The sequence below is a fragment of the Carcharhinus amblyrhynchos genome, chromosome 8 (genome assembly GCF_965287045.1).
Source record: "Carcharhinus amblyrhynchos chromosome 8, sCarAmb.v2.hapA, whole genome shotgun sequence".
NCBI lineage: Eukaryota > Metazoa > Chordata > Chondrichthyes > Carcharhiniformes > Carcharhinidae > Carcharhinus > Carcharhinus amblyrhynchos.
In genome coordinates this window covers 118,844,760-118,872,167 of record NC_137331.1, presented here as the reverse complement: position 1 = coordinate 118,872,167, position 27,408 = coordinate 118,844,760, and the positions used below count along the sequence as shown (strand labels likewise).

The 27,408-nt window shown below is 43.9% G+C and overlaps 1 protein-coding gene across 9 annotated transcripts in view; it reads left to right on the top strand.

Moving 5' to 3' along the window:
* Positions 1–27,408, top strand: part of vps13b (vacuolar protein sorting 13 homolog B) — a 942,410-nt gene that overhangs the window by 862,332 nt on the left and 52,670 nt on the right. For all 9 annotated transcript variants that reach the window (XM_080194714.1, XM_080194711.1, XM_080194717.1 and 6 more), the window contains exons 44-49: positions 13,686–13,841; positions 16,165–16,431; positions 18,527–18,610; positions 21,226–21,401; positions 23,151–23,321; positions 24,799–25,009. In XM_080194714.1, coding sequence (XP_080050840.1) covers positions 13,686–13,841; positions 16,165–16,431; positions 18,527–18,610; positions 21,226–21,401; positions 23,151–23,321; positions 24,799–25,009 — 1,065 coding nt within the window. The remainder of the gene's footprint in view (positions 1–13,685; positions 13,842–16,164; positions 16,432–18,526; positions 18,611–21,225; positions 21,402–23,150; positions 23,322–24,798; positions 25,010–27,408) is intronic.

The following is a 27,408-nucleotide window of genomic DNA, read 5'->3' as shown; positions in this document are numbered from 1 at the left end:
TGAATTGTGCAGATTCACTGGGGACAGTCAGCATTCCAGATTGGTGATCTAATTAGTTTGTGTTTAATTAAATCGATTTCTTCAGGCTTCCTTCCAAAGTGGAGAGAGGCATTTTGCAACTACCTCAGCAACAGGGCTGGAGCTTTTTTTTTTCTTTTCAAACCCTCGCTTCCTCCAGCTCTATGAGTAATTGGGAATCCACGTTAATGCTTTCCTTTCTGAAGGGATGAGTAACCTGTTGCTCCTTGACTCAAGCAATTGTTCATTTTCTATCTCAGTGCCACATGTACTGGAATCACTTTTAGTAAAAATGTACTCCATGCTCTCCTGTACAAAAGGTTAAAATGCCCTAATCCCTACCCAGCAGCGTTTTAAAAATGATATTGTGTTTACTTGTTGCCAAGAAAAGATTTAACTTCAAATGCAGTCAGTCCTGAGAACTAAACATGGCACCTAATAACCCCGAATAGATTTTAAAGTGCCACCAGGACCATTGCTGGTGCAGCTTCCTAATTCTTTCTTCCCTTCATTAAACAAATATTAGAGTTAACTTTTGTGTTGCCTGCATTGACCTTATGGGCCATAGCTTCAGAGCAATTAGTCCCTGCTTTGTTTGGGATTTTTTTTTCGAAAAGCAGCCCTGCACTTGCTTCTGTGTAGCGCCCCAGGACAGTGCAGTGCTTTCCCTGACTTGTGGCATTTTCTTCCGACACATGATGCTTCTGTGAATGGAAAGGTCGTATACTACAAGGAGCAGGACATGGAAAGCACAGCAAGGTGCTATCCTGGTGAGCCACACAGAAGCGGATGCCAGGGACGTTAGTAAATTGTAACTTCTAAGCCTACGGTGAAATTCAATGCAGAATGCTGTGAGGAAGTCTTTCAACTCCCATAAATTACTCCTTTTTAAACTGAGTTCCTGTGAAGCTACATTTGCAATTGTAGCATTGTGAATAGTCCTAGTTTCTCGCAGATTTGCGAGTGAAGCACAAACTTAAAAACAACACTGATTCCACTGACATCTGTTACAAGCCCACAGACTCCGACAACTATCTGGAGTATGCCTTCTCCCCACCCACCACCCTGTGAAGACTCCATTCCTCTCTCACAGTTTCTCACTCCTGGCTTCCAGTGTGTGTGCCAAAGCAACTGAAATGCATTCTTTTATTTTGTCTGGCTGTGGTGAGCAGTATTATTTTAAGAATAGTTTCCCTCTATTTCACATGCTCCTGGTTCTGTCCTTTTCCTCACAGTGACAAAGTTCCCCTCTTTAGTTGAAACCCACCGCACTAGTCTCCACATATCGCAGAATCACAGAAGCATGATGGTGCAGGAGGAAGCCATTCAGCCCATCATGCCTGTACCAGCTCTCCAAATGAGCATTATGATTTAGTGTCATTCTCCTGCCTTTACCCGTGCACATTGTTTCTATTCAAATAATTCTGTCATGCCCTCTTGAATGCCCTGATTGAACCTGCCTCGGACACACTACCAGACAATGCATTTCAAACCCAAATCACTTGCTATGTGAAAAAATCATTTCACATCACGTTTGCTTCTTTTTGCAAATCGCTTTAAATGTGTGGCCACTCATTCTCGATCATTTACAAGTGGGAACAGTTTCTCTGTAATTAGTCTATCCAGCCCTCTCATGATTTTAAACATCTCTATAATTATCTCTGCGTAGTCTTGTCCTCTGCAAGGAGAACAATCCCAACCTCTCCAATATATCCTCATAACTGAAGTTTCTCATCCCTGGAGCCATTCATGCAAACCTCTTCTGCATTCTCTCCAATGCGTTCACGTCCTTCCTAATATATAGAAACTAGAAAATAGGGGCAGGAGTATGCATTTGACAGTCCAAATTTGTTCCACCATTCATTATGATTATAGCTGATCATCCAACTATGTAACTTATTTATGCTGCCCCCTCCCCATATTCTTTCATCCATTTAACCCCAAGTGCTAGATCTTACCTCTTCTTGAAAACATGCAGTGTTTTGCTCTCAACTGCTTTCGAATTCCACAGGCTTACCACTCGCTGGCTGAAGAAATTTCTCTTAATCTTAGTCCTAAAAGATTTGCCTTGAATCTTAACCTCTGATTCTGGACTCCCTGCCATTGGGAACGTCCTTCCTACATCTACACAGAAACCCATAGGTTTCTGTCAGGGACCCCCCCCCCCCGCCCCACGACTGCACTTCCACCATAGCAAGAACACCCTTCCTCAGATAAGTGGACTAGAGCTACACAGTAGGTGTGGGTTGTATAACTGCAGCAACAGGTTAAAGTCCAACAGGTTTATTTGGTAGCACAAGCCACAAGCTTTCAGAACGCTGCTCCTTCATCAGATGAGTGGGATTCGTGTTCACAAACAGGGCATGTAAAGACACAAACTCAATTTACAAGATAAGGTTTGGAATGTGAGTCTTTACAGGTAATCAAGTCTTAAAGGTACAGACAATGTGAGTGGAGAAAGGGTTAAGCACAGGTTAAAGAGATGTGTATTGTCTCCAGCCAGGACAGTTACAGAGATTTTGCAAGCCCAGGTAAGTCATGGGGGTTATTCACTGAACTTATTTAACCCCATTCGCTCAACTTGTCCAAATCATACTGAAGCATTTCTGCATCTTCCTCACTGCTCATCCATCCCCACGCCCTGCCCCACAAATTTGTATCATCTGCAAATCTGGAGATATTACATTTAGTTCCCTCATCTAAATCATTAATATATTTGATTTATTATTATCATATATGTTGGTATGCAGTGAAAAGTTTTGTTTCTAATGCACTACACAGACAAAGCATACCGTACGTAGAGAAGGATAGGAGAGAGTGCAGAATGTAGTATTACAGTCATAGGGTGTAGAGAAAGATCAACTTGGTGTGAGGTAGGTCCTTCCAAAAGTCTGATGGCAGCAGGGAAAAAGCTATTCTTGAGTCGGTTGGTACGTGACCTCAGACTTTTGTATTTTTTTTCCCGACAGAAAGTAGAAGACAGAATGTCTGGGGTGCGTGGGATCCTTAATTATGCTGGCTGCTTTTCCGAGGCAGCAGGAAGTGTAGACAGAGTCAGTGGATGAGAGGCTAGTTTGCGTGACGGATTGAGCTGCATTCATAACCTTTTGAAGTTCCTTGCGGTCTTGGACAGAGCAGGAGCCATCCCAAGCTGTGATACATCTGGAAAGAATGCTTTCTATGGTGCATCTGTAGAAGTTGGTGAGAAATATTCAGTGAATAGCTGGGCTCCTAGCGCTGATTGCTGCTGTACCACAGCAGTCACTGCCTGCCACTTGGAAAAAGCACCTGGTCATTCCTACTCTTTGTTTCCTGTCTGCCAACCAGCTTTCTATCCATCTCAAAACACTATCCCTAATCCTATGTGCTTTAATTTTACACGCTAATTCCTTATCTGGGAATTTGCCAAAAGCCTTCTGAAAGCCCAAATGAACCACATCCACTGGCTGCCGCTCATCAACTCCATGAGTTACAACCGCAAAGCATTCCACGAGGTTAATCAAACATGATGTCCCTATCACAAATCCATGCTGACTGTATCCAATCCTGCCACTCTATTTCAAGTGCTTTGCTATTAAAGTTTTTACAATGGACTCTGGCATTTTCTCCACTACTGATGCTGGAATCTAACCTGGGTCCCTGGTGCTGTGAGGCAGCAGTGCTAACTGCTGTGTCATTGTGCCGCTCCTGTTCTTGAGCTGTACTTGAGTCGATTCGGATGTGATCTCAGACTTTTATATCATGTGCCAAGGACAGTTTGTATGTTTTGAAACAGAATCTGTTATAAACTGGGGTGTTCAGGATATATTTTTGCCTGGGAGTACAGAAATACCTTGGCGTGTAGCCTCAAATTTTGATAATGCGTTCACTATCTCATCATGGTGTCTAGCATTTAATTCAATGCTGTATCATGAACAAATGCAATTGGTACACATTGCTGCCACTGTTTGTCGGTGGTGGAGGGATTGAATGTTTGTGGAAGAGGTAGCAACCAAACGAGCTGTTATGGCCTGGATGGTGTTGAGCTTCTTGAGTGTTGTTAGAGCTGCACTCATCCAGGCAACTGGAGAGTATTCCATCACACTCCTGACTTGTGCATCATTGATGGTGGACATGTTTTGGGAAGCCAGCAGGTCAGTTACTTGTTACAGAATTCCTAGCCTCTGATTTGCTTATGTAGCCACAGTATTTATATGGCCAATCCAGTTGATTTTCTGAGATAAGTCCCAGATGTTGATAGTGCGGGATTCAGTGATGGTAATGCCATTGAATGTCAAGTGGTTAGACTCTCTCTTGTTGGAGATTGTCATTGCCTGGCACTTGTGTGGCATGAATGTTACTTGCCACTTGTCAACCCAAGATTTGGTATTGTCCAGGTCTTGCTGCATTTGGGTATGGACTGCTTCAGTTTTGAGATGTCAAAATGCTGCTGAACATTTTACAGTCATCAGCAGACATCACCACTTCTGCGTCAGCCATTAGAATTGACCCATGACTTTTTAGCAGGAGTCCAGGGACTGCAGCACTCCATAAAACCCAACCCAATGCATTCCCATGGAACCTAAAGCATATAAAAGTTTTAAAAGGAACTAATCCCGAATATCTAAAACAAAAAGAACTTGCAGTGAAAAACAAAGAATATATTTAAAATAATAGACGCGTTTCAGGAGATTGTTTGATTGCAAGATGGCCCAGAATTTGCTGCTAGAATTTTGAGAGGGGACAAGCTTTAATGGTGCTGACTGCTGTTAATATATAACTTGTTTGGTGCCTTGTGACACAGAAGAGAAAGCAGATGAATTGTCACATGTTATGTAGGATTACATAGGACATATGGCTACTAACAGGCCATTCAGCCCAACCAGTCCATTCTGGTGTTGATGCTCCACAAAAGCATCTTTTCTCATTAAATTTATCATTGTATCCCTCTAAACCCTTTTATCCCAAAGGCTTCTCTTTAAATGCACCTACATTCTTCACTTCAACCACTCCACAGGGATGGTTTTCCATCCAGTCCGCCACGGGAATTGTAGCGGGTGGGAGGGTTGGACCATACAAAAGTCCCCTCAAAGGGAATTTTCTGGTTTTGGGGCCAGAAAATCCTGACCAGAAAATCCCACCCAATGTGTTAGCAAGCTCCATATTCTTACCACTCTTTATGTGAAGAAATTTCTTCTCATTCCTCTGTTGGATTTTTTGCTGACTCTCTGTTGATGGCCTGCAATTATGCTGTCCCTCACCGGTTTCTCTCTTGATCCATTCTGTCAAAACCCTTGAGAAATTTAAGGATGTCTTTCAGGTCACCCCCTTAGCCTTCTTTCAAAAGAAAAGAGACCCAGCCTGCCAATCCTTTCCTGATAGATATACCCCCAACCACCCAAGTTGCTTGAATATTTGTGTCACTCCAGCGTTAGCCTCCTGAAAACCACAGCGCATTCTCAACCCACCTGTGTGAGTTTCATGAAATTACCGCACTTGTACATTAATTTCCCATCAAACTTGGCACATGAAGTCAAGGCTGGCATTTAATGCCACTAGTACCTTTTTAATGAGAAGATTTAAATGTCATTCAACCCTTTGTGCCAGGAAGATGAAGTCTCACTCCTACAGGTAGCATAAATGGCTGGACATTTTAAAATTAAAAATGTTCCTTACTTGGCCTTCCTGTCTCTTTTTTCACTCTTTCTAAATGTGATCTTTATTTGTCTCCATACCATTGTGCCCTCTTCTTCTCAGTCATTTCTCATTATTTAAGTCCTTAAACGTCATTGCTTGTAGAGCTAGACTGCAGTTCACTGAGCTCCCAGATGCCCCACTGTCCTCACTCAGCCATTCCACTAGCTTACAATGCAAAAAATGCTAAGAGAAAAAGTCTAAGACATGGAAGTTATGCAGTGCGTCACTCAAGCTCATTCTGGGCCGCAGTGTAATAATTAGGAAGGCAAGTATGTGGCAAGTTGATCTTTTAAAAACAAATGCAATTTATCTGTTATTTTTGTTGAATGTTCAGTAGGCAAAACAGTACACTCTAACTGGGCATGTATACATGTACAGTATTGGTCGTCTTATTTAAGGAAGGATGTAAATGCTTTAGAAGCAATTCAGAGAAGGTTTACCAGACCAATACCAGGAATGGGTGGGTTGTCTTACGGAGGAAGTTTCGATGGGTTAGATTTGTATCCACATGAGCCTACAAGAGTAAGAGGTGACTTGATTAAAAAACCTTAAAGATCCTGAGGGACATTGACAGAGTGCATGTGGAGAGGATGTGTCCTTTTGAGGGAGAATCCAGGATTGGGGGTCACTGTTTAAAAATAAGGGCTCGCCCATTTAAAACAGAGATGAGAAGAATGTATTTTCTCAGAGGATCGTGAATCTCTGGAGATTCTCCCTCAAAAGGCAGTAGAAGCAGAATCTTTGAATATTTTTACAGCAGAGGTAGATAATTTCTCAATAAGTAAGGGGTAAAAGGTCGGAATGTGGGGTTGAAGTTACAATAAGATTAACTACATTAAAGATGCTACTTTATCAAAGCAAGTTGTTTTGAAGCATGATATTGCTGTTTTAATGTTTCTCAATGGTTATTTTGGGTGGCATCTTGAGCCCGTGATCATCGTCAATGGGATCAGTGGTAGGGGTTCAATATGCGGTGGAAACTGGATCTCACTGGCGAGAATGTGACTTCCAATTTTCACTGTCCATCGCCGGCAATATAGTCATGCCCACAATGGACATGAATTAAATAAATGCCCACAATGGACGTGATTTAAATAAATGTTAGTATAATTAACCAGCTCCTTGCTGCATATTGACCCCCTGCCCCCCATCATATAATGTCACTTTGGTGCAACTTACAACAGGTTCACCTGGACTTGAACCTGTCATGTAGGTCTCCCCGAAAGGTGCAAAGGTAAGTATAGCCGCGGGGAGAAGAGGGACATAATCGGACAGTGGCCTGGCAATGCCAACCTGTGCCGAGAGGCAGACCCCAGTTGAGCCACATGGGGGAGGGCAAGGTGTGGTGGAATCGTTTGTATCTGGCTGCGACTGAGAATGAACAGAGAAGCTGGGGATGCTGGCGATGGTTTCAGGGGCGAGGTGGAGGGTAAGTGAGTGCCAGCTCCGCTTTGATAGTGAAGGGAGGGGGGAGATGAGGTAGGCGAGCAGCCTATGTTGGTGGGATGGGGGGGTGTTGAGGCGGAGTGTTGATCAGAGGAAATGGACTGTTGACCGGCAGGAGGTGGGGGTGTTGATAGGGATCACCGATGATTGGGTGTCGGGCGGTGGCGGGGGGGAGAAGTGTCAACTCCAGCGGAGGGGTGGGGAAGGGAGACCTCCATGGTGGGCTGGGGAGGAGGATTATTGCGGTTCTGATTGGGGCATCTTTTAAAGATAGCACACCGGGCCATCAGTTAAGAACGTAAGAAATAGGAGCAGGAGTAGGCCATCTAGCCCTTCGAGCCTGCCCCAACATTCAATAAGATCATGGCTGATCTGTCGTGGCTCAGTTCCACTTTCCCGCCCTCTCCCCATAACCCTTAATCCCCTCTCTTATCAAAAACCCATCAACCCGCGTCTTAAAAATATTTAGCGAGGCAGCCTCCACCACTTCAACGGGCAGAGAATTCCAGAGATTCACCACCCTTTGAGTGAAGAAGTTCCTCCTCAACTTCGTTCTAAACTGCCCCCCTTTTATCTTGAGGCTGTGCCCCCTAGTCCTACTGTCTTTTTTGAGCGGGAAGAGTCTCTCCACCTCTATCCTATCCATCCCATTCATCATCTTATACGTCTCAATGAGATCTCCCCTCATTCTTCTAAACTCTAACGAGTACAAGCCTAGTTTATTCAGCCTCTCCTCATAGCTCAACCCCCTCAACTCCGGTATCAGCCTAGTAAACCTCCTCTGCACTCCCTCCAAGGCCAAAATATCTTTGCGCAGGTGCGGCGCCCAAAACTGCACACAGTACTCCAGCTGCGGCCTCACCAATGCCCTATACAGCCACAACAAGACCTCCCTACTTTTATATTCAATCCCCCTCGCTATGAAGGCCAGCATCCCATTCACCTTCCTGACCACATGCTGCACCTGCAAGCTGGGTTTTTGCGACTCATGCACAAGGACCCCGAGGTCCCTCTGCACCGTCACCTGCTGCAGTTTTTCGCCACGTAAGTAATAATCCTTCCTACCATTATTCCTACCAAAGTGGACCACCTCACACTTGCCAACATTAAATTCCATTTGCCATTTCCTGGCCCATTCGCCCAGCCTATCTAGATCCTTCTGCAGACTCTCCACACCCTCCGCACAATTTGCCGTTCCCCCAATCTTGGTGTCATCAGCAAATTTCGACACCCTACACTCGGTTCCCTCCTCCAGATCATCTATATAAATGGTAAAAAGCTGAGGCCCCAGCATCGACCCCTGGGGCACTCCACTAGTCACCATCCGCCAATCCGAATAGCACCCGTTGACCCCCACTCTCTGCCTCCTATTTGACAACCAATCCTCTATCCACGCTAACACCCTACCCCCAACTCCATGTCCCTCGACCTTCTGCAATAACCTCTTGTGAGGTACTTTGTCAAACGCCTTCTGAAAATCTAGAAAGACCACATCCACCGGCTCTCCTCTATCCACCGCCCTAGACACATCCTCATAGAACTCCAGTAAATTTGTCAGACACGACTTCCCTTTAATGAAACCTTGTCGCGTCTGCTCTATCAAGCAATTCCCTTCAAGATGCCTCGCAATTTCCTCCTTAATGACGGATTCTAACATTTTACCTACCACAGACGTTAAACTAACCGGCCTATAATTCCCCGCCTTTTGCCTGGCACCCTTCTTAAACAAGCCTGACTTTGCCAGTGTATTGAGGCCCAGCACCCCCCCAACCGCATGATGGCATGAGACACGCCACCTTGATTTCTTTGGCAGTGTGTGTAAGATATGGAGAGAAAACCAACTTATGCTACATGCCGCTTTTCTCGCTGGAAACACCATTTTTTGATTAGATTGCTGCACCCACCCCCCCAAAGTTCCAGAATCTGACAGCATGAAATGAAGCCATTTGGCCCATCATGCCTGTGCTAGTTCATTTCAGAGATATTTAATTTGTCCCATAAGACACAGGAGCAGAATTAGGTCACTCGGCCCATCGAGTCTGCTTTGTCCCGGTCCCATTCTCCTTTGCCATTACCCTGCAATTGCCTTTGCTTCAAGCATTTATCCAATTGCCTTTTGAAAGTGGCTGTCGACCTGCAATCACCCATCCGCCTTTCAGAAGCTGCATTCCCGATCCTTAATAATTCGCTGTGAAAAGAACATCTTATCTTCTCTTGTCTCTATTGCCAGAGGTAATGGATGTCCAATTGCCCAACACCCTACTAACACTGTGTAAGGGGACATGGAGTTGGGGGTAGGGTGTTAGCGTGGATAGAGGATTGGCTGTCAAATAGGAGGCAGGGAGTGGGGATCAATGGGTGCTATTCGGATTGGCGGTTGGTGACTAGTGGAGTGCCCCAGGGGTCGGTGCTGGGGCCTCAGCTGTTTACCATTTATATAGATGATCTGGAGGAGGGAACCGAGTGTATGGTGTCGAAATTTGCTGATGACACCAAGATTGGTGGAACAGCAAATTGCGCGGAGGGTGTGGAGAGTCTGCAGAAGGATCTAGATAGGCTGGGCGAATGGGCCAGGAAATGGCAAATGGAATTTAATGTTGGCAAGTGCGAGGTGGTCCACTTTGGTAGGAATAATGGTAGGAAGGATTATTACTTACGTGGCGAAAAACTGCAGCAGGTGACGGTGCAGAGGGACCTCGGGGTCCTTGTGCATGAGTCGCAAAAACCTAGCCTGCAGGTGCAGCAGGTGGTCAGGAAGGCGAATGGGATGCTGGCCTTCATAGCGAGGGGGATTGAATATAAAAGTAGGGAGGTCTTGCTGCAGCTGTATAGGGCATTGGTGAGGCCGCAGCTGGAGTACTGTGTGCAGTTTTGGTCGCCGCACTTATGCAAGGATATTTTGGCCTTGGGGGGAGTGCAGAGGAGGTTTACTAGGCTGATACCGGAGTTGAGGGGGTTGAGCTATGAGGAGAGGCTGAATAAACTAGGCTTGTACTCGTTAGAGTTTAGAAGAATGAGGGGAGATCTCATTGAGACATATAAGATGATGAATGGGATGGATAGGATAGAGGTGGAGAGACTCTTCCTGCTCATAAAGGACAGTAGGACTAGGGGGCACAGCCTCAAGATAAAGGGGGGGTGGTTTAGAACGGAGTTGAGGAGGAACTTCTTCACTCAAAGGGTGGTGAATCTCTGGAATTCTCTGCCCGTTGAAGTGGTGGAAGCTGCCTCGCTAAATATTTTTAAGACGCGGGTTGATGGGTTTTTGATAAGAGAGGGGATTAAGGGTTATGGGGAGAGGGCGGGAAAGTGGAACTGAGCCACGACAGATCAGCCATGATCTTATTGAATGGCGGGGGAGGCTCGAAGGGCTAGATGGCCTACTCCTGCTCCTATTTCTTATGTTCTTATGTAAATCCTACACCAGCAGACTCTTTCTCAGTTACATTCTAGATGTGATGATGGGACCTTGTGTGCATCTATTAACAGGAGGGTTGTGCATCAGTGCATTGCGTGCATCCTTTCATCACATGCCCATACTGAATTACCAGCGTGAAATTTAAACAGAAAATCTGAGCTACACTTAACCAACCTAGTGTAAATTAATAAATGCACCTTAACTTGAGCAGATTTCTTCTCACTTCCAATGTAAACTTCCTCAACCGTTACCAGCTTATCCAGTAGAAACATTCAAGGCTTTACCACCTCCGTGACCCCTATCTATTTACTTCCCTTGCTGATTTTCTAACTGGTCCGACTGCTGTGGCTGTTTTTCTTTGGTGTTAACTGATGTTTATAAGTTAAACAAATTAATTGCATACAGACGGACATGCAAGAGACCCGAATGCCTGGCCAAACATGCCCCCAAGGTACTTACACATCAGTGAAGCCTCTCACTGTTGGTTTCCAAGATTGACTGACCTCGTCATATTCAGAATTGAAATGACTATGATATCCTCTGGCTTTCCAAGATTACAATAGATTTGGCCACTTTACTGGCTACTAACATGATAAATCCATTAAATTTTTTTCCATTGTTTTGGTTGGATTACAAAACATATATAACTCTGCTGTATGCTTAAGATATAGGCCTGCAGTAAGCTTAACATATATCTCTTCTATGTGCTGAAAGTTTAGAAAGCTTTATAAAAAATGTATTTATTAGTCACAAGTAAGGCTTACATTAACACTACAATGAAGTTACTCTGAAATTCCCCTAGTTGCAACTCTCTGGCACCTATTCCAAGTCAAAGCACCTCACCAGCCCATCTTTCAGACTGAGAGAGGAAACTGGAGCCCCCAAAGGAAACCCACGCAGACACAGGGAGAATGTGCAAACTCCACATAGACAGTGACCCAAGGCAGGAATCGAACCCTGGTCCCTGGTGCTGTGAGGCAGCAGTGCTAGCCACTGTGCTGCCATGCTTGATCTAAATACCTCTAGCCTTTCCCTGATAAATAACCTTCAGGGAGTGATCATAACTGGGAAAGAATGTTTTGCAGTTAGAACGTAGAACATAGAAAAACTGCAGCACAAACAGGCCCTTCGGCCCACAAAATGCGCCAATCATATCTCTACCTAGTAGGCTTACCTGTAACCCTAAATCCTACGAAGTCCCATGTACTCATCCAGAAGTCTCTTAAAAGACTCTATCGAATCCGCCTCCACCACCACCGCCTGCAGCCGATCCCACGCACCCACCACCTTCTGAGTGAAAAACGTACCCCTGACATATCCTCTGTATCTACTCCCCAGCACCCTAAACCTGTGTCCTCTTGTGGCAGCCATTTCAGCCCTGGGAAGAAGCCTCTGAGAATCCACCCGACCAATACTTCTCAACATCTTATACACCCTGAGTCACCCAAGTTCTGATACCTTTTGGCAGAGAGTCTGAAGCAAAACGTTTTTGCAGTTAAGCTAACATTGAAGTTATCAGCACTCGGCAGCATTGCAAAAATTGAACATCAGTCTTTGGCGACTACATGTTCAGATAAAGACAGAAATGTGAAGCTTTCATCTGAGTTACTCTTGCTCCTCTAGAAGCTGTACTATCGCAGGAACTCACCCACAGTCACCATTGAAATACATGGAATGGATCTGTAGTACTTATCACTAGATACTCACTACCCCCTGCGCCCCCCCCCCCGCAAAAAAGATTAAGGCGTGTCCATTCCAGTGTAATTGTATTTTTAACAACGTGATCAGTCTTGATTACTGCCAAAAACCTCTCTAGCACAGGTAATTAAGTTTTACAATTGTGGAGTTTCATTCCATCAAATTTTAATTATGTTTGAAGATTTAAAAAAAACATAATTTTTTAATTTTGTATCTATTTTACCTTGCTCTCTCCTAAGCTTTTCTTTGTCTCTCATTATTTCATTTTCTATACATGAATTGGCATTGGATTAAATATTTTAACGCATTCTGATTCAAACTCTGCGAGGTAGCACAAGTTTGTACTTATTCACTGGAGGCCACTTCCTGCTCCTGTGAGTTGCAGAAAGCCTGCATAGTCATTCGTGATGCTATGCGAACAGATTTCTCCTCTGTTTGTTTCAGTAATGACTGTTCAAAATGATTACTGAGGGGCACACACAGTTGCTAGTACTGTCTGCACAAGTCTGAATTTGCCTCTGGAAGTTGTTATGCTGAAGTGAATTTCGAATCACGGCAAGTTCCAGTAGGAAAAAAACCTATTGAAAGACAATGGGCAAGTTCAATGAGTGTTGGCCACTGGCTGAAAGAAGTCTCACAATGCCAGGTTAAAGTCCAACAGGATTAACCTGATTTATAGAGTCATAGAGGTTTACGGCATGGAAACAGGCCCTTTGGCCCAACCTGTCCATGCCGCTTTTGTTTTACTGGGCCATCACCTCCCCATAACACTTCTAAAGTACTTTAAGTACTTTGGAAGTGTAGTCACTGCATTTAGACAATGCAGCCAATTTGTGCACACACACCCAAAAAAGCACTGAAATAATGACTCGGTAATTTTTTTCTGTCACTCGAGGGATGCGTATTGGCTAGGACTTTGGGAATAATTGGGAATTAATAGTGTCAGGGGAAGTTTTATATCCACGTGTGAAGGCAGACTGAAGCCCAGGTGCAACTTCTGATCTGAAACATGGCAACGGTGCAGCAACTGCTCAGTAATCACTCGAGTGTTAAGACCCAGGCTGGGAATTGAACCCATGTCTTTGACGCTGTGAGGCCGCAATGTGTCACCATGCTGCCTTTGTTGACTTTCAGATATCTGGCAGTCATGAAAGGCACTATATAAATGAAAACCTTTCTTTCAGTGTACGAGTGGTTCAGTATCCACCTCAGCTTATGCATGGGTAATCCAGCAGTGTCTCTGGTGCCACGACAAAGTGCAACTCTCCTCAAATCGATTGATCCGTTCTGAACAAGGAATGCTGTCCAGTGTTTATATGTTACCATCCTATAAATAGATCGAAACAAATAATTCTGGAGAGAACTGTCTCTGTCATAAAATGCGCTGGTTTATCTCAGTCAATACAAACATTTTCATTGTTCTGTGCAGCTGCTTCACATCTGTATCGAGGGCTGGGGAAACTGGCGCTGGTCCGAGCCATTCAGTGTGGACAACATAGGCACATTTGTTAGAAGTATCCAGTACAAGGGAAGAACAGCATCACTGATCATCAAAGTGCAGCCACTTAACAGTGTGCAAAAACAAGTAAGTTACTTTCATGTGGTTACATATGAAGCCAACCATTTTTTTTCATATCACAACCCTTTAAATACAGACGAGAAATTTTAGAGTTTGTGGTCTGTAAATATGTTTTCCATTTCATTCTGTTTGTGAGAAGATCCCTCGTTAAAAGCTATGGCTGAGTATTTAAACATGGAAGAAAAAAAAAGTTTTCGTTCAAACTAAAGGCATAAATTTGACATGCCTTTTGAAAGATGTTAAATGCAGCATAGCAAATGCTGAACAGTCCTGCCTAATCTCAAAGTAATAGTTACTGCATTTGTCACACCAGTTATACTGACTGTAGTGAACTAATAATATGCATGAAGAATGCCTTAAAGTGTAGAATAGTTACAACATAGAAGTCTCCTGGTGAAAATTATTATGGTCTTATGATTAGAATTCTAAGTTTATGGCTCTTTAGTGTTGATTGGACAACCAATGGAACCAATCTTTCATGATTTACTCTTTCAAACTCCTGCATAATTTTGAAATTAATTTTGTCATTCAATGGTGTTACCATCACTGAATCCGCCACTGTCAACATCCTTGTGGTTATATCAATACAGAAACTTAACTGGGCTCGCCACTTAAGCACAGTGGCTATAAGGCTAGGAATTCCTAGCGAGTAACTAATCTCCTGACTCCTCAAAGCCTGTCCATCATCTACAAGGTACAAGTCAGGAGTGTGGTGGAATACTCCCCACCTGCCTGGACGGGTTCAGCCTCAACAACACTCAAGAAGTTTGACACCATCCAGGACAGAGCAGCCTGCTTGATTGGCACCTCACCCACAAATATCCATTCCCTCCACCACCAACGCTTAGTAGCAGCAGTGTGTATTATCTGCAAGATGCACTGCAGCAAATCACTCAGGCAGCACCTTCCAAACCCACGACCACTTCCATCTGGAAGGACAAAGGTGGCAGATACACGGGAACACCACCATCTGCTGGTTCCCCTCCAAGCCATTAATCACCCTGATTTGGAAAAATATCACAGTTGCTTTGCAGTCGCTGGGTCAAAATCCTGGAATTCCCTCCTTAATGGCATTGTGAGTCAACCCACAGCACATAGACTGCAGCGTTTCAAAAAGGCAGCTCACCACCACCTTCTCGAGGGCAACTAGGGATGGGCAATAAGTGCTGGCCAGCCAGCGACACCCGTGGCCCGCAAATGAATAAAAAAAATTAGACCTAATTTGACCTTTTCTTCAGTGAGAAGAGGCTCTAGTTTTTAAAACCATTCTTCACAACTATGTACTCAATTTGTAGTACACTTTGTTGGATTCTTTCTGTGGCTGCGTTGTCTTTCCTATACTGGGATGTCAGCACGTAAACACGTTACTCAAGACAGCACCCCTTACAATTGAGAACATTTGATGGAGATTTTGGAGGCAGACAATAAGTAAAAAGACAAATTAATTTCAAGTGGCAGAAGGGTGGACATGGATTTAAGGTAATTGGCAAAAGAACCAGCAGCAAGATGAGAAGATTCTTTTGCAGCAAGTTGCTATGATTTGACGTGGTGATCAAGGCTGTTTCAATAATAATTTGTGAAAGGATTGGTTAATACTCTAGTTGGAAGAGGAATGTAAAGTTTAAAGTTTATTTACTAGTGTCACAAGTAGGCTTACATTAACACTGCAGTGAAGTTACTGTGAAAATTCCCTAGTTGCCACACTCTGGCGCCTGTTCGGGTAGCATGGCCAATCCTCCTAACCAACACATATTTCAGACTGTGGGAGGAAACCCGCACAGGCATGGGGAGAACGTGCAGACTCCACACAGACAATGACCCAAGGCTGGAATCAAACCTAGGTCCCTGGTGCTGTGAGGCAACAAAGCTAACCACTGTGCCGCTATGCTGCCATATTTACAGAGCTACGGGAAAAGTGCAAGGGGAGTGGAGCTAATTGGATAGATCTCTCTAAGAGCCAACAAGGGCAGGGTGGGTCATGTGAACTGCTCCTGTGCCATGATTCTATTGCACATCAAATATCTGAAACATGTTTGTTCAAAATAAACAGAATCTGTGCTGCCAATGTGTAAATACTTGTGTTCTGTAATAAACTAATGTTCAAAATGCAGGCCCACAACATACTTGAAATTTGGTTTGGCACCTTGTGCAAATACACAAAAATGATTGGCATAATTTCAGAATAATCCATCCATATGAGTTAGAAAGGGGATGAAGTTCTTGATTATGATGTGCAATTTTGCCCTCAAGACATTTTGTTTCTTTCTGTTGATTATTCTTCAACTCATAATGCAAAGACCCAACAATTTCTGATGCTGTTCCTTTTCAGATCATTATTTGCGGAAGACAAGCTATTTGCAGTTACTTAAACCAGGACGTGGAACTGAAGGTGGTGCAACATTGCAGTGGACCGGATGGACAAGTGTCAATCAAAGAGCATCTGAGCTGCTTGCCAATGAATCAGAAGATACCATCTTTTGTTCTTGAGAACACAGAGTTCACAGAGTTGTGCGTCAGAGTGAAAGGGAATGACACAGGCTGGTCACCAGATGTGTATCTGGAATCTCTTCAATCTGACGGCAGTACAGTCATTCAGGTATTGAAATGACTAGTAATGATCAGAGGAACAGCAGAGGCCTTTCTGGCCCATTCTGACATTTCAGTTAAATCATGGCTAATCTGTGTGTTACCTCTATCTACCTGCTTCAGCTTTATAATCCTGAATACCTCTGCCTAACAAAAACCGACCAATCTCAGTTTTTAAGTTTTTAGTTGACTTTTTGGCGAAGGGATTTCCACTCATAGAATCCATACAGTGAAGAAGGAGGCCATTCGGCCCATCAAGCCTGCATCGATCACAATCCCACCCAGGCCCTATCCCCATAACCCCATGCATTTACCCTAGCTAATCTCCCTGACACAAAGTGGCAATTTAGCATGGCCAATCCACTTAACCCTTTGGACTGTGTTAGGAAAAAGGAGCACCCAGAGGAAACCCACACAGACACATAGAGTCATAGAGGTTTACAACATGGAGACAGGCCCTTTAGTCCAACTTGTCCACACCGCCCTTTTTTTCTTAAAACCCCTAAGCTAATCCCAATTGCCCACAGTTGGCCCATATCCCTCGAACCCATCGTACCCATGTAACTATCTAAATGCTTTTAAAAGACAAAATTGTACCCGCCTCTATTACTACCTCTGGCAGCTGGTTCCAGACACTCACTACTCTCTGTGTGAAAAAATTGTCCCTGTGGACACTTCTATCTCTCTTTCCTCTTGCCTTAAACCTATGCGCTCTAGTTTTAGACTCCCCGACCTTTGGGAAAAGATATTGACTGTCTAGCTGATCTGTGCCCCTCATTATTTTTTAGAACTCTATCAGGTCACTCCTCAGCCTCCTACACGCCAGAGGAAAAAATCCCAGTCTATTTAGCCTCTCCTTATAACTCAATCCATCAAGCCCTGGTAACATCCTAGTAAATCTTTTCTGCACTCTTTCTATAATAGGGTGACCACAATTGCACACAGTATTCCAAGTGTGGCCTTGCCAATGTCTTGTACAACTTCAACAAGACGTCCCAACTCCTGTATTCAATGTTCTGACTAATGAAACCAAGCATGCCGAATGCCTTCTTCACCAGTCTGTCCACCTGTGACTTCACTTTCAAGGAGCTATGAACATATACCCCTAGATCACTTTGTTCTGGTGCTCTTCCCAATGCCCTACCATTAACTGAGTAAGTCCTGCTCTGGTTCAATCTACCAAAATGCATCATCTTGCATTTGTCTAAATTAAACTCCATCTGCCAATCACCAGCCCACTGGCCCAATTGATCAAGATCCCCTTGCAATTGGAGATAACTTTCTTCACTGTCTGCTATGCCACCAATCTTGCTGTCATCTGCAAACTTACTAACCATGCCCTGTATATTCTTATCCAAATCATGACATGGGGAGATCATGCAAACTCCACACAGACAGTGACCCAAACTGGGAATTGAACCCGGGTCGTTGGTGCTGTGAGGCAGCTGTGCTAACAACTGTGCTATCCTTTATGTAAAGAAATTATTCCTGACATCACAACAGAATAGCGTGACTGTAATTTGTTCTGGACCCTCATACCCAAGAAAATAATTTTTCACCACCTCGTGTGTGCATGTATGTTGTGTGTGCGTGTATGTTGTGTGTGTGTGTGTTCTGCTCCGATGAGAGCAAACAGTGAAATGGAATTGCACACTTAATCACACACAGTTCCTCTTGTTTTGAAGTTGCAAGGGAGCTGGCAACTCTTATCTACTCCACCTGGAACTAAGATAAACCTAAGCCATGCATTGATTTTTACTGACCTCCTTCTCCTCCTCCTCCACCACCACACTTGGCCCAATAAAGAAGTGCCTGATCGATACAATTATAATCCATTTAATTCATTATCACACAAGGTGAGAGTTACTTTGCACCAGTGCAGGCGTTGCAATGTCATAAGTCGCCAATCATGATAATTGCACAAGGTTTGGGTTTAGTCAGATTCACCCCTGCCCTGAAACATATAAAGATCAGTGCTTAACAACAAAGAGAATGGAGCAAGCATAAAATGATCATGTGGAAATCTACCAGATGTTAATGTAGCTTTCATTTCACCATAACGCCCTTCAAATAACTAACTCATGTTTCCTTTTTGATCGTTGCAGGTGCCCAATTCAAATGGTTCCATGCTACATGTGTGGCTCACTTGTTTGAGCTTGGAGGCCAAATCTCCTGTACAGCAGAGAGTAGTGAGTGTTTTATTCCTCGTCAGCCATTCCAACGAGAGATTTTCTTCTGCCAAGTGAACAATACTTTTAATATTTAATATTGACTCCCCTGATTACAATGTGAGAGCTTAAGACTTCACCTGACACAGGAGCAGCGCTCCGAAAGCTTGTGATTTCAAATAAACCCATTGGACTATAACCTGGTGTCATATGATCTCTCATCCTGTCCACCTCTGTGCAACACCGGTATTGCCACACCCTTATTATAGTAATGGTAGAAAGTTTAGATATGTGGACTTTAGTGGGAGGCTGGTAAATGTTGGTATTCTGAGAAATTATTTTTATTCTTTTATGGAACGTGGACACCAGTGGCTAGGCCAGCATTTATTGTCTATCTCTAATTACTCTTGAGATGATGGCGGTGAGCCACTGCCTTGGACTGCCATAGCCATATGTTTAGGAACACCTACAGTGCTGTTACAAGGGGTGTTCCTGGATTTTGACCCAGTGACAATGAAGGAACAGCAATATAGTTGCAAGTCGGGATGATGTGCGGTTGGAGGGGGATTTGCAGGTGGCAGTGTTCCCATGTGCCTGTTACCCTTGTCCTTTGAGATGGTGCAGGTTTGAAAGGTGCTCCTATTTTACACGTTCTTGCATTCTAACAGCTATTCAAATATGATCCCTCATTATCTCTTCTCCTTCTTCAATACACTCCTTAAAACTTTCCCCTTTGGCTAAGCTTACATGTCCTGCCATTAAACGTCTTGATGTGGTTCAGTGTCAAGTGTAATAACCCTCCTGTGAGGCACATTGGGATGTCCGTTTATTGATCGTCCAGAAGGAATTCTTCAGGTTAGGCAATTAAATATAACAAAACTTACTCCAGCTTATAAATCAAAGAAAAGGTTTAATAAAGAAACTTTATTGCTCCAACACTTGAGGCCTCACCCTGGGCCATTCCAAGTAATTCAACAATTTCCAATTATTTATACTGAGTCAGCTGGGCATCACATCATTTTGTCATTGGTTATATAGTTTATTGGGTCAGCTGCCCCTTACAGCTTGTTACCATTGGTCACACTACAACAGATCCAATGTTACCATTGGTTACATTCTAACACCACTTCCCAAAGCCTATCCACCTATAAGACTCAAGTCAAGAGTATGATGGAATACTCTCCATTTCTCTGGATTCTCTCCTCCAACAACACTCAAAGAAACTCAATACCATCCAGGACAAAGCAGCCGGCTTGATTGCTACCCCTTTCACAAACATTTCCTCCCCCCTCCACTAATGAACAGTGGCAACCTTGTGTACCATCTACAGGATAGACTGCAGGAGCTCACCAACGCTCCTTAGACAATGCCTTCCAAATCCACGACCACCAGCATCTAGAAGGACAAGGTCAGCAGACACATGGAAACGCCATCACCAAGTCACTCCAACTCACTCACCATCCTGACTTGGAAATATGCCGCCTTTCCTTCACTGTGGCTGAATCAAAATCCTGGAACTCCCTCCCTTACTGCACTGTGGGTGTACCTACACCACATGGACTGCAGCAATTCAAGAAGGCATCTCACCACCACCTTCTCAAGGGCAACTATGGATGGGCAATAAATGCTGTCCCAGACAGTAATGCCCACATCCCGTAAATGAATTTTTGTAAAAGCATACAGATAGGGGATAGCTGTGTACTGAGTGTGTGAGGGAAGAGCTATGAGGCTGAACAACATCAATAAACTCTCAGTTATGAAAGGTTCCGTGGCTTAGTTTTGACTTCACCAACCAGTTTGAGTTTTGTACTCTACAGTTGTAATTTGTTGTTGTACCATCAGTGGCACTGGAACTGTGTCTAAACAAGGCAGCATTTAAGTCTATTTTGTACTTGGCTCATAGAATCCTGTAGTGCGGAAAGAGACCATTCGGCCCATCGAGTCTGCACCAATCACAATCCCACCCAAGCCCTACCCCGATAACTCCATGCATTTACCCTAGCTAGTCCTCCTGACACTAAGGGGCAATTTAGCATGGCCAATCCACCTAACCCGCACATCTTTGGACTGTGGGAGGAAACCAGAGCACCCGGAGGAAACCCACGCAGACACGGAGAGAACGTGCAGACCCCACACACAGATAATGACCCAAGCCGGGAATCGAATCCGGGTCCCTGGTGCTGTGCGGCAGCAGTGCTAACCGCTGTGCCACCATGCTGCCCATAATGTTTTATTTATTAGTCACATTATCACTGCAATGAAGTTACTGTGAAAATCCCCTAGTCGCCACACTTCGGCACATGTTCGGGTACACGAAGGGAGAATTTAGCGTAGCCAATGCATCTAACCTGCACATCTTTGGACTGTGGGAGGAAGTCGGAGTGCCCGGAGTAAACCCACACAGAGACGGGGAACGTGCATACTTCACACAGACAGTGACCCAAGCCAGGAATTGGACCCAGGTCCCTGGCACTGTGAGGCAGCAGTGCTTCATGTGAATGACAGAGTAAAATTATTTTATTCTTCAAACTACACTGTCACTCTTCTCTGCGCTCAACTTGCCCTTCTCTTTGCTGACATGTTGAATTGTTTTTCAGAGCTAAGGCATGTTTCATTTTCTTGTGTTTCAATCGCAGCTCTTTCTCAGCCCTCTGTTTGTCATGAGAAGCCATCTCCCTGATCCCATTATTTTGCACGTGGAGAGGCGAAGTTTGGGTTTGAAAGACCCACAAGTCATTACTGGAAAAGGACAGGAAGAGCCACTTCAGAACGTGGAACCAGAAGTTGTGCATCATTTGACATTTCAAGCAAGGTAACAGTAAAATTCCTGCCGCTGGCAGCTGGTGGCTGATTCTCCACCTTGTTTGAGACATGCAAACATATGCTTACAATGTGCTTTGATGAAGCTTCTCTTTTTATTCCTCAGTCTGTAATACTTGCCTGAGTGCAGTGGCATTTCCAAAGGGTACAATTAGTGGTAAATTGTTATGTTTGCCTGCATTGAACATTTTGTCCTTTGATGTAAATTAATGAATCAGTGGGGAAGGGTGGGAAAAGTACTGCTTTGTCATCGTTCCTGAATTTTGATCTGCAGATCTGTTAATGCAAACTGTTCTGTGACTCGGCACATTGAGCAGGTTGGTAGAAAATGAAGGACTCAAATAGAAATAAATTCTTGCTTTAATGGAGGGCTGTCCATGGCTTCAGGTCATCCCAAAGCACTTTAGTTTAAAGTTTATTTATTAGTGTCACAAGTAGGCTTACATTAACACTGCAGTGAACTTACTGTGAAAATCCCCTAGTCAACACACTCTGGCTCCTGTTCGAGTACACTGAGAATTTAGCATGGCCAATGCACCTAACCAGCATACCTTTCAGACTGTGGGAGGAAACCGGAACCCACGCAGACTTGAGGAGAATGTGCAGTCTCTGTACAGGCGGCCACCCAACCCGGAAATCAAACCGGGGTGCCTGGCGCTGTGAGGAGCTGTGGGAACCACTGTGCTATCATGTTGCCTTAACTTTGCTACAATAAAGTGTTTTCAAACTGTCATCAGTGGAGGAAATGTGAAGCCAGTTTGTGCACAGCAGGGTTGAGCAAACAACAAAGTGATAAAGGCCAGCTACTTTCTTTTGGTGGTGTAACCTGAAGTCTTCCTGTTTCGGAAGCTGGATTTAAATTCATATCATTAAGTAATTTAATAAAAATGTAACCAAGATGTTTTAAAAGCCCTTTATAACCTCACTTAAGTATAACACTCGTGAACACTTTATCAAGATACTATTTCAGTCTCGATTATTTCCATTGGCTGGATTTTATGGCACACTCCAGTTCTGCCCCCCTACCTGTCCCAAGCATCCCAGCTAAAAGGTTGGGGATGGAATCCCACTCACTACCCTGAAGCTTCCCAGCAATAATTTAGTGCTGGGACGCATGTTAGTTGACTTCCTCCGTCCCTATCATGGGAGGAAGTCCTCCCTTAAAGTTATAATTAAAGTTTATTTATTAGTTCCAAGTAGGCTTACATTAACATCGCAATGAAGCTATTGTGAAATTACTCTAGTCGCCACACTCCAGCGTCTGTTCGGGTACAGTATGGAGAATTTAGCGCGGCCAGCGCACTTAACCGGCATGTCTTTCGGACTGTGGGAGGAAACTAGAGCATCCAGAAGAAACCCATGCAGACATGGGCAGAACGTGCAAGTTCCACACAGACAGTAACCCAAGCCAAGAATTGAACCTGGGTCCCTGGCACTGTGAGACAGCAGTGCTAACCATTGTTGCCATCATGCCACCCAGAGTGCTTCTGACCAATCAGCTGTCCAGTGACTCCGTAGCCTGGAGCTCTGGAATATTAGGCACTGCTGAACTGCAGGAAGTCCCACCATGCCAAGGAGCTCAGGCAAATCTTGATGCTGCCTGGCTCTTGATATCACTCTCATCCAACCTTGTGTAACTTTTAGCAAAATATAAATCGATTTGTAGTGATTGGCAAAGGAATTTGTGTTTTTAAAAAAAACTAGGCAACGCATTGTAACAATGGCTCCCCCTTTTTCTCAGGGAGGAAGATGAAGCATCCCAGTGTGCAGTCCCTATCTCCACGGTCCTTATTAAGCAAATCGTCCGTGGACCACAAAGTGATTGTGCTGCTGGCAAGTTACTTACAGAGTTCTACAACTTGGACACCGATCCAGCGCTCCCATGGCCCTACTTAACAAAGGAAACTGACAGGTAAAATAGTAAAAACCTTGCACTTTCTGCTTATTGTGCCCTGAGCACTTTGGGAATATGCTAAATACTTGATGCAAATGGATGTCCGTTAGTTTGGCACATTTAAGGGTAAGACTCAAGGGTAAGACTCTTAGCAGTGTAGAGGATCAGAAGGACCTTGGGGTCCGGGTTCATAGGACACTTAAATCGGCCTCACAGGTGGAGGATGTGGTCAAGAAGACGTATGGTGTACTGGCCTTCATTAATCGAGGGATTGAGTTTAGGAGTCGGGAAATAATGGTGCAGCTTTATAAGACCCTTGTCAGACCCCACTTGGACTACTGTGCGCAGTTCTGGTCGCCTCATTATAAGAAAGATGTGGAGACTATTGAAAGGGTGCAGAGGAGATTTACAAGGATGGTGCCTGGATTGGATGGCATGCCTTATGAGGATAGGTTGAGGGAGCTAGGTCTTTTCTCCCTGGAGAGATGAAGAATGAGAGGTGACTTGATAGAGGTTTATAAGGTGTTGAGAGGTATAGATCAGGTGGATTCTCAGAGGCTATTTCCCAGGGCTGAAATGGTCGCTACGAGAGGACACAGGTTTAAGGTGCTGGGGAGTAGGTACAGAGGAGATGTCAGGGGTAAGTTTTTCACTCAGAGGGTGGTGAGTGAGTGGAATCGGCTGCCGTCGGTGGTGGTGGTGGCGAACTTGTTGATGTCTTTTAAGAGACTTCTGGATGAGTACATGGGATTTAATGGGATTGAGGGTTATAAATAGGCCTGGTAGGTAGGGATATGATCAGCGCAACTTGTGGGCTGAAGGGCCTGTTTGTGCTGTAGTTTTCTATGTTCTATGTTTTATTTAAGCTGAAATACCCTTTAATCAGAAGGCACATAACTGTTGCCAGATATGAACAATTGTGTCTAATAATCCTTCGCATAACTTTTTGATGTCTTCGCTTATCAAATTCTTTACATTTTCAGTGGATTAAGGGAAATATTTCAGGGAAGGAGCAGTCTGAATTTAAGCTGTATGAACTTGTTTCTGCAAGGGCTTACTGTACCATTAATATTCGGGAAAATATTTATTTTAGAGATAAAACATATACGCTTACAATGCTTTGGTTATAAAGTGATCAGTTTCTTTACAAGCCGTTCATGGTTGTGTGAGAGTCATTTGATCCCCAAACTAGCTTTTTTTTAAAGAAGTGTTCTGAGTCAAAACATTATATCAACTGGTAATCCGCAGTTTGGATGATAAATGTCGTTTTAGCTAGCCCTGGGAAGATTGTATAGTAACACAAAAGAATTTGTGGATAATCTTTATGTAATCATTTTCTGGCAGCTTTTTTAAAAGCCAAAACAATTTTTAAGGAACTGCCACATTTGACATGAAAAACTATGACAGCTTAAATACTTGTTTCAAGCACGTAACTGCCAGCAAGGATAACGACGAACTAATCTGTTCCTTTTGATGTGTGCTTGAACCCGAGCAGCAAGAACAGCAGCGAGCTGCTTGCTCAGTGGGACAGCCCAATGCAAGTTAAGCTGTCAGCCTGGAAGCCCTGTCTTAATACACTCCTTGTCGAATTGCTACCTTGGGCCTTGTTTGTCAACCAGTCCAAGTGGGACCTCTGGCTCTTTGAAGGCGAGAAGATAGTCGTACAGGTTCCTGCTGGGAAAGTAATCGTGCCACCGAACTTTCAGGTAAAGTGCATTAACACATTTCCATTTGCGTCTTTGAAAAGTTATTACCCTTTTAGAAAGGGGCTGCCTTTTACTTTCTGGGAAAGGTCTGTGGTGTGCATTTGTGCTTATATTAAGAGCTGAATTGACAATTTGCCTGAAACCTCATATCAGCCTGCGTGCTGGAAAGATCTGCATCCAAGCTGTTGGCCAATATAAATCATTTGGGCCCCCAGATAGGATCTTATTTTATTTTTTGTTTCACAGGCGTATGGGTGGTGCTGGTAATTAAGGCCAACATTTCTAACTTGTCCCTAATTTCCCTTGGCTCACCGCCACCTTGAATGTAACTGAGTGGCTTATTTGGCCATCTCAGAGGGCAATTGAGATTCCGTCACAGAGCTGTTGGTCTTCTGGCTAAGTCTGACTGGGTGAGGAGGGCATATTTCCTGCCTTAAAGGACATTAGTGAACCAGATGGCTTTTTCTGACAGCCTGATAGACGCACCATTACTGAGACTAGCCTGTTATTGAAGGTTAATTTAATTTAAATTCTCCAGCTGCCATGATGAGATTTGAATTTCTGTCCCTGGATGGCTTCACTAATTTATTTATTTAATCTATTTTAAAAGTGATTAAAGACTAGGCGGTACGTTGGTGCACCAGCGCTATGTCGCAGCCTGGAAAGAACTCTGCCTTTGTACCCATGACATCTTTATCCCACCTTTAGGTAGACTATCCACCTGGCTGTTATTAGAGATGTTACCACAGAGGCAAAGAAAGTTAGAGATGAAACATGCACATTCCCAGTTATGCTTATGGGTGTCATTCTCTGGCCTCCCCTCAGCAGTTTTTTTTTTCGGTGATGCACCCGCCGTTTGCTGGTGGTGGAATTCCCATTGAGACAGCCACACGCCGGCGGGAAGTCTGCGACAGGGGGCTGCACTGACGGTGGATTCAGAGAATTTCACCAGCATGAACGGCCACAGAATTCCGGCTTTTTTTTTTACCATAATAGAATCTTACAGCACAAAAGGACGCCATTTGTACCATCACACAAGAGCTTTCCAATTAGTCTCGCCCCCTCATAGCCCTGCAAATTTCTTCCCTTTGAATCATTGTCTAATTCCCTTTTCAAAGTTATTATTAAATCTGCTTCCGCCATAGGAACATGACGATCCCATGAGTTAACCCCTTGAGTTTGTTCCATGCCATTCAGTGAGATCATGGCTTATCCCTTTCTTTCTCTGTGGCTAAAGGGCGCAGCTCTCTTAATACCTTTGGTTAACAAAAGATTACCAATGACTATTTATCATTGAGTTGATGCAGCACCAACTGTAGCTTGCAGAGCCATAAATTTTGATGATGCTTGGCATTTTCTAATGTGGCTTCTGAAAGCTTGGCTCTAGATTGTATCCCCTAATCCTTGACTCCCTAATCATACGAATTAGGAGTAGGCCACTCAGCCTCTTGAACTTCAGTAAGATCATGGCTGATCTGATTGAATCCCACGTTCCTGTCCACCCCTAATAACCTTTCATCCCCTTGTTAATCAAGAATCTACCCAGCTGTGCCTTAAGAATATTCAGGAATTCAGCTTTGACTGCCTTTTGAGGAAGAGAGACCCAGAGACTCTCAGTGCTCTGAGAGAAAACGTTTCTCTTCATCTTCATCTTAAAGCATCAACCCCTTAATTTATAAGCACTGGCCCTTCGTTCCAGATTCTCCAACAAGAGGAAACACTCTCTCCACATCCACCCTGTCAGAAGTTCAAAAGATATAGGAGCAGTTTAGGGCATTTGGCCCATCGAGTCCGCTCTGCCATTTGATCATGGCTGATATGCTCCTCAGTCCCATTTTCCTGCCTTCTCTCCATAACCCTTCAACCCATTACTAGTTCAACATTGGTCTAACTAATCTGTCAGTACTCCTCAGGCTTCAATCAAGTCGCCTCTCATGAAACTCTAGTGGATACAAACCTAACCGAATCACCTAGGTCTGTCCTAAAAATATTCAATGATTCAGCTTCCACTGCCCTTTGAGGAAGAGGTTCACAACTATCCAAATAAAAAAGATTTCTTGTCACCTCCTTCATAAATGATTAAACTCTCATGGATACATACCTAACCATAAGACAATCCTTCCTATCAGTGAAAATAATGTCTATGTGCATTATTGATTCCTATTAGTACCTTGAAAACTTCAATCAAAAGTTCCTTTTCAGGTGATGCATTCCAGATTGTAACAACTAATTGTCTAAAATGCATTGGCCGGAATTCTCCCCCAAAAATTCTACGTGTTGAATTTGCATGAAAACTAGAGTAAACCGTGCTGTTATTTTCAGCAGGAGTTTCAAAATGAATCTTCCACACTCTGTGCACAGCAGAGTGCACGAATGTGAATCTCGTGAAAATCCAGTGG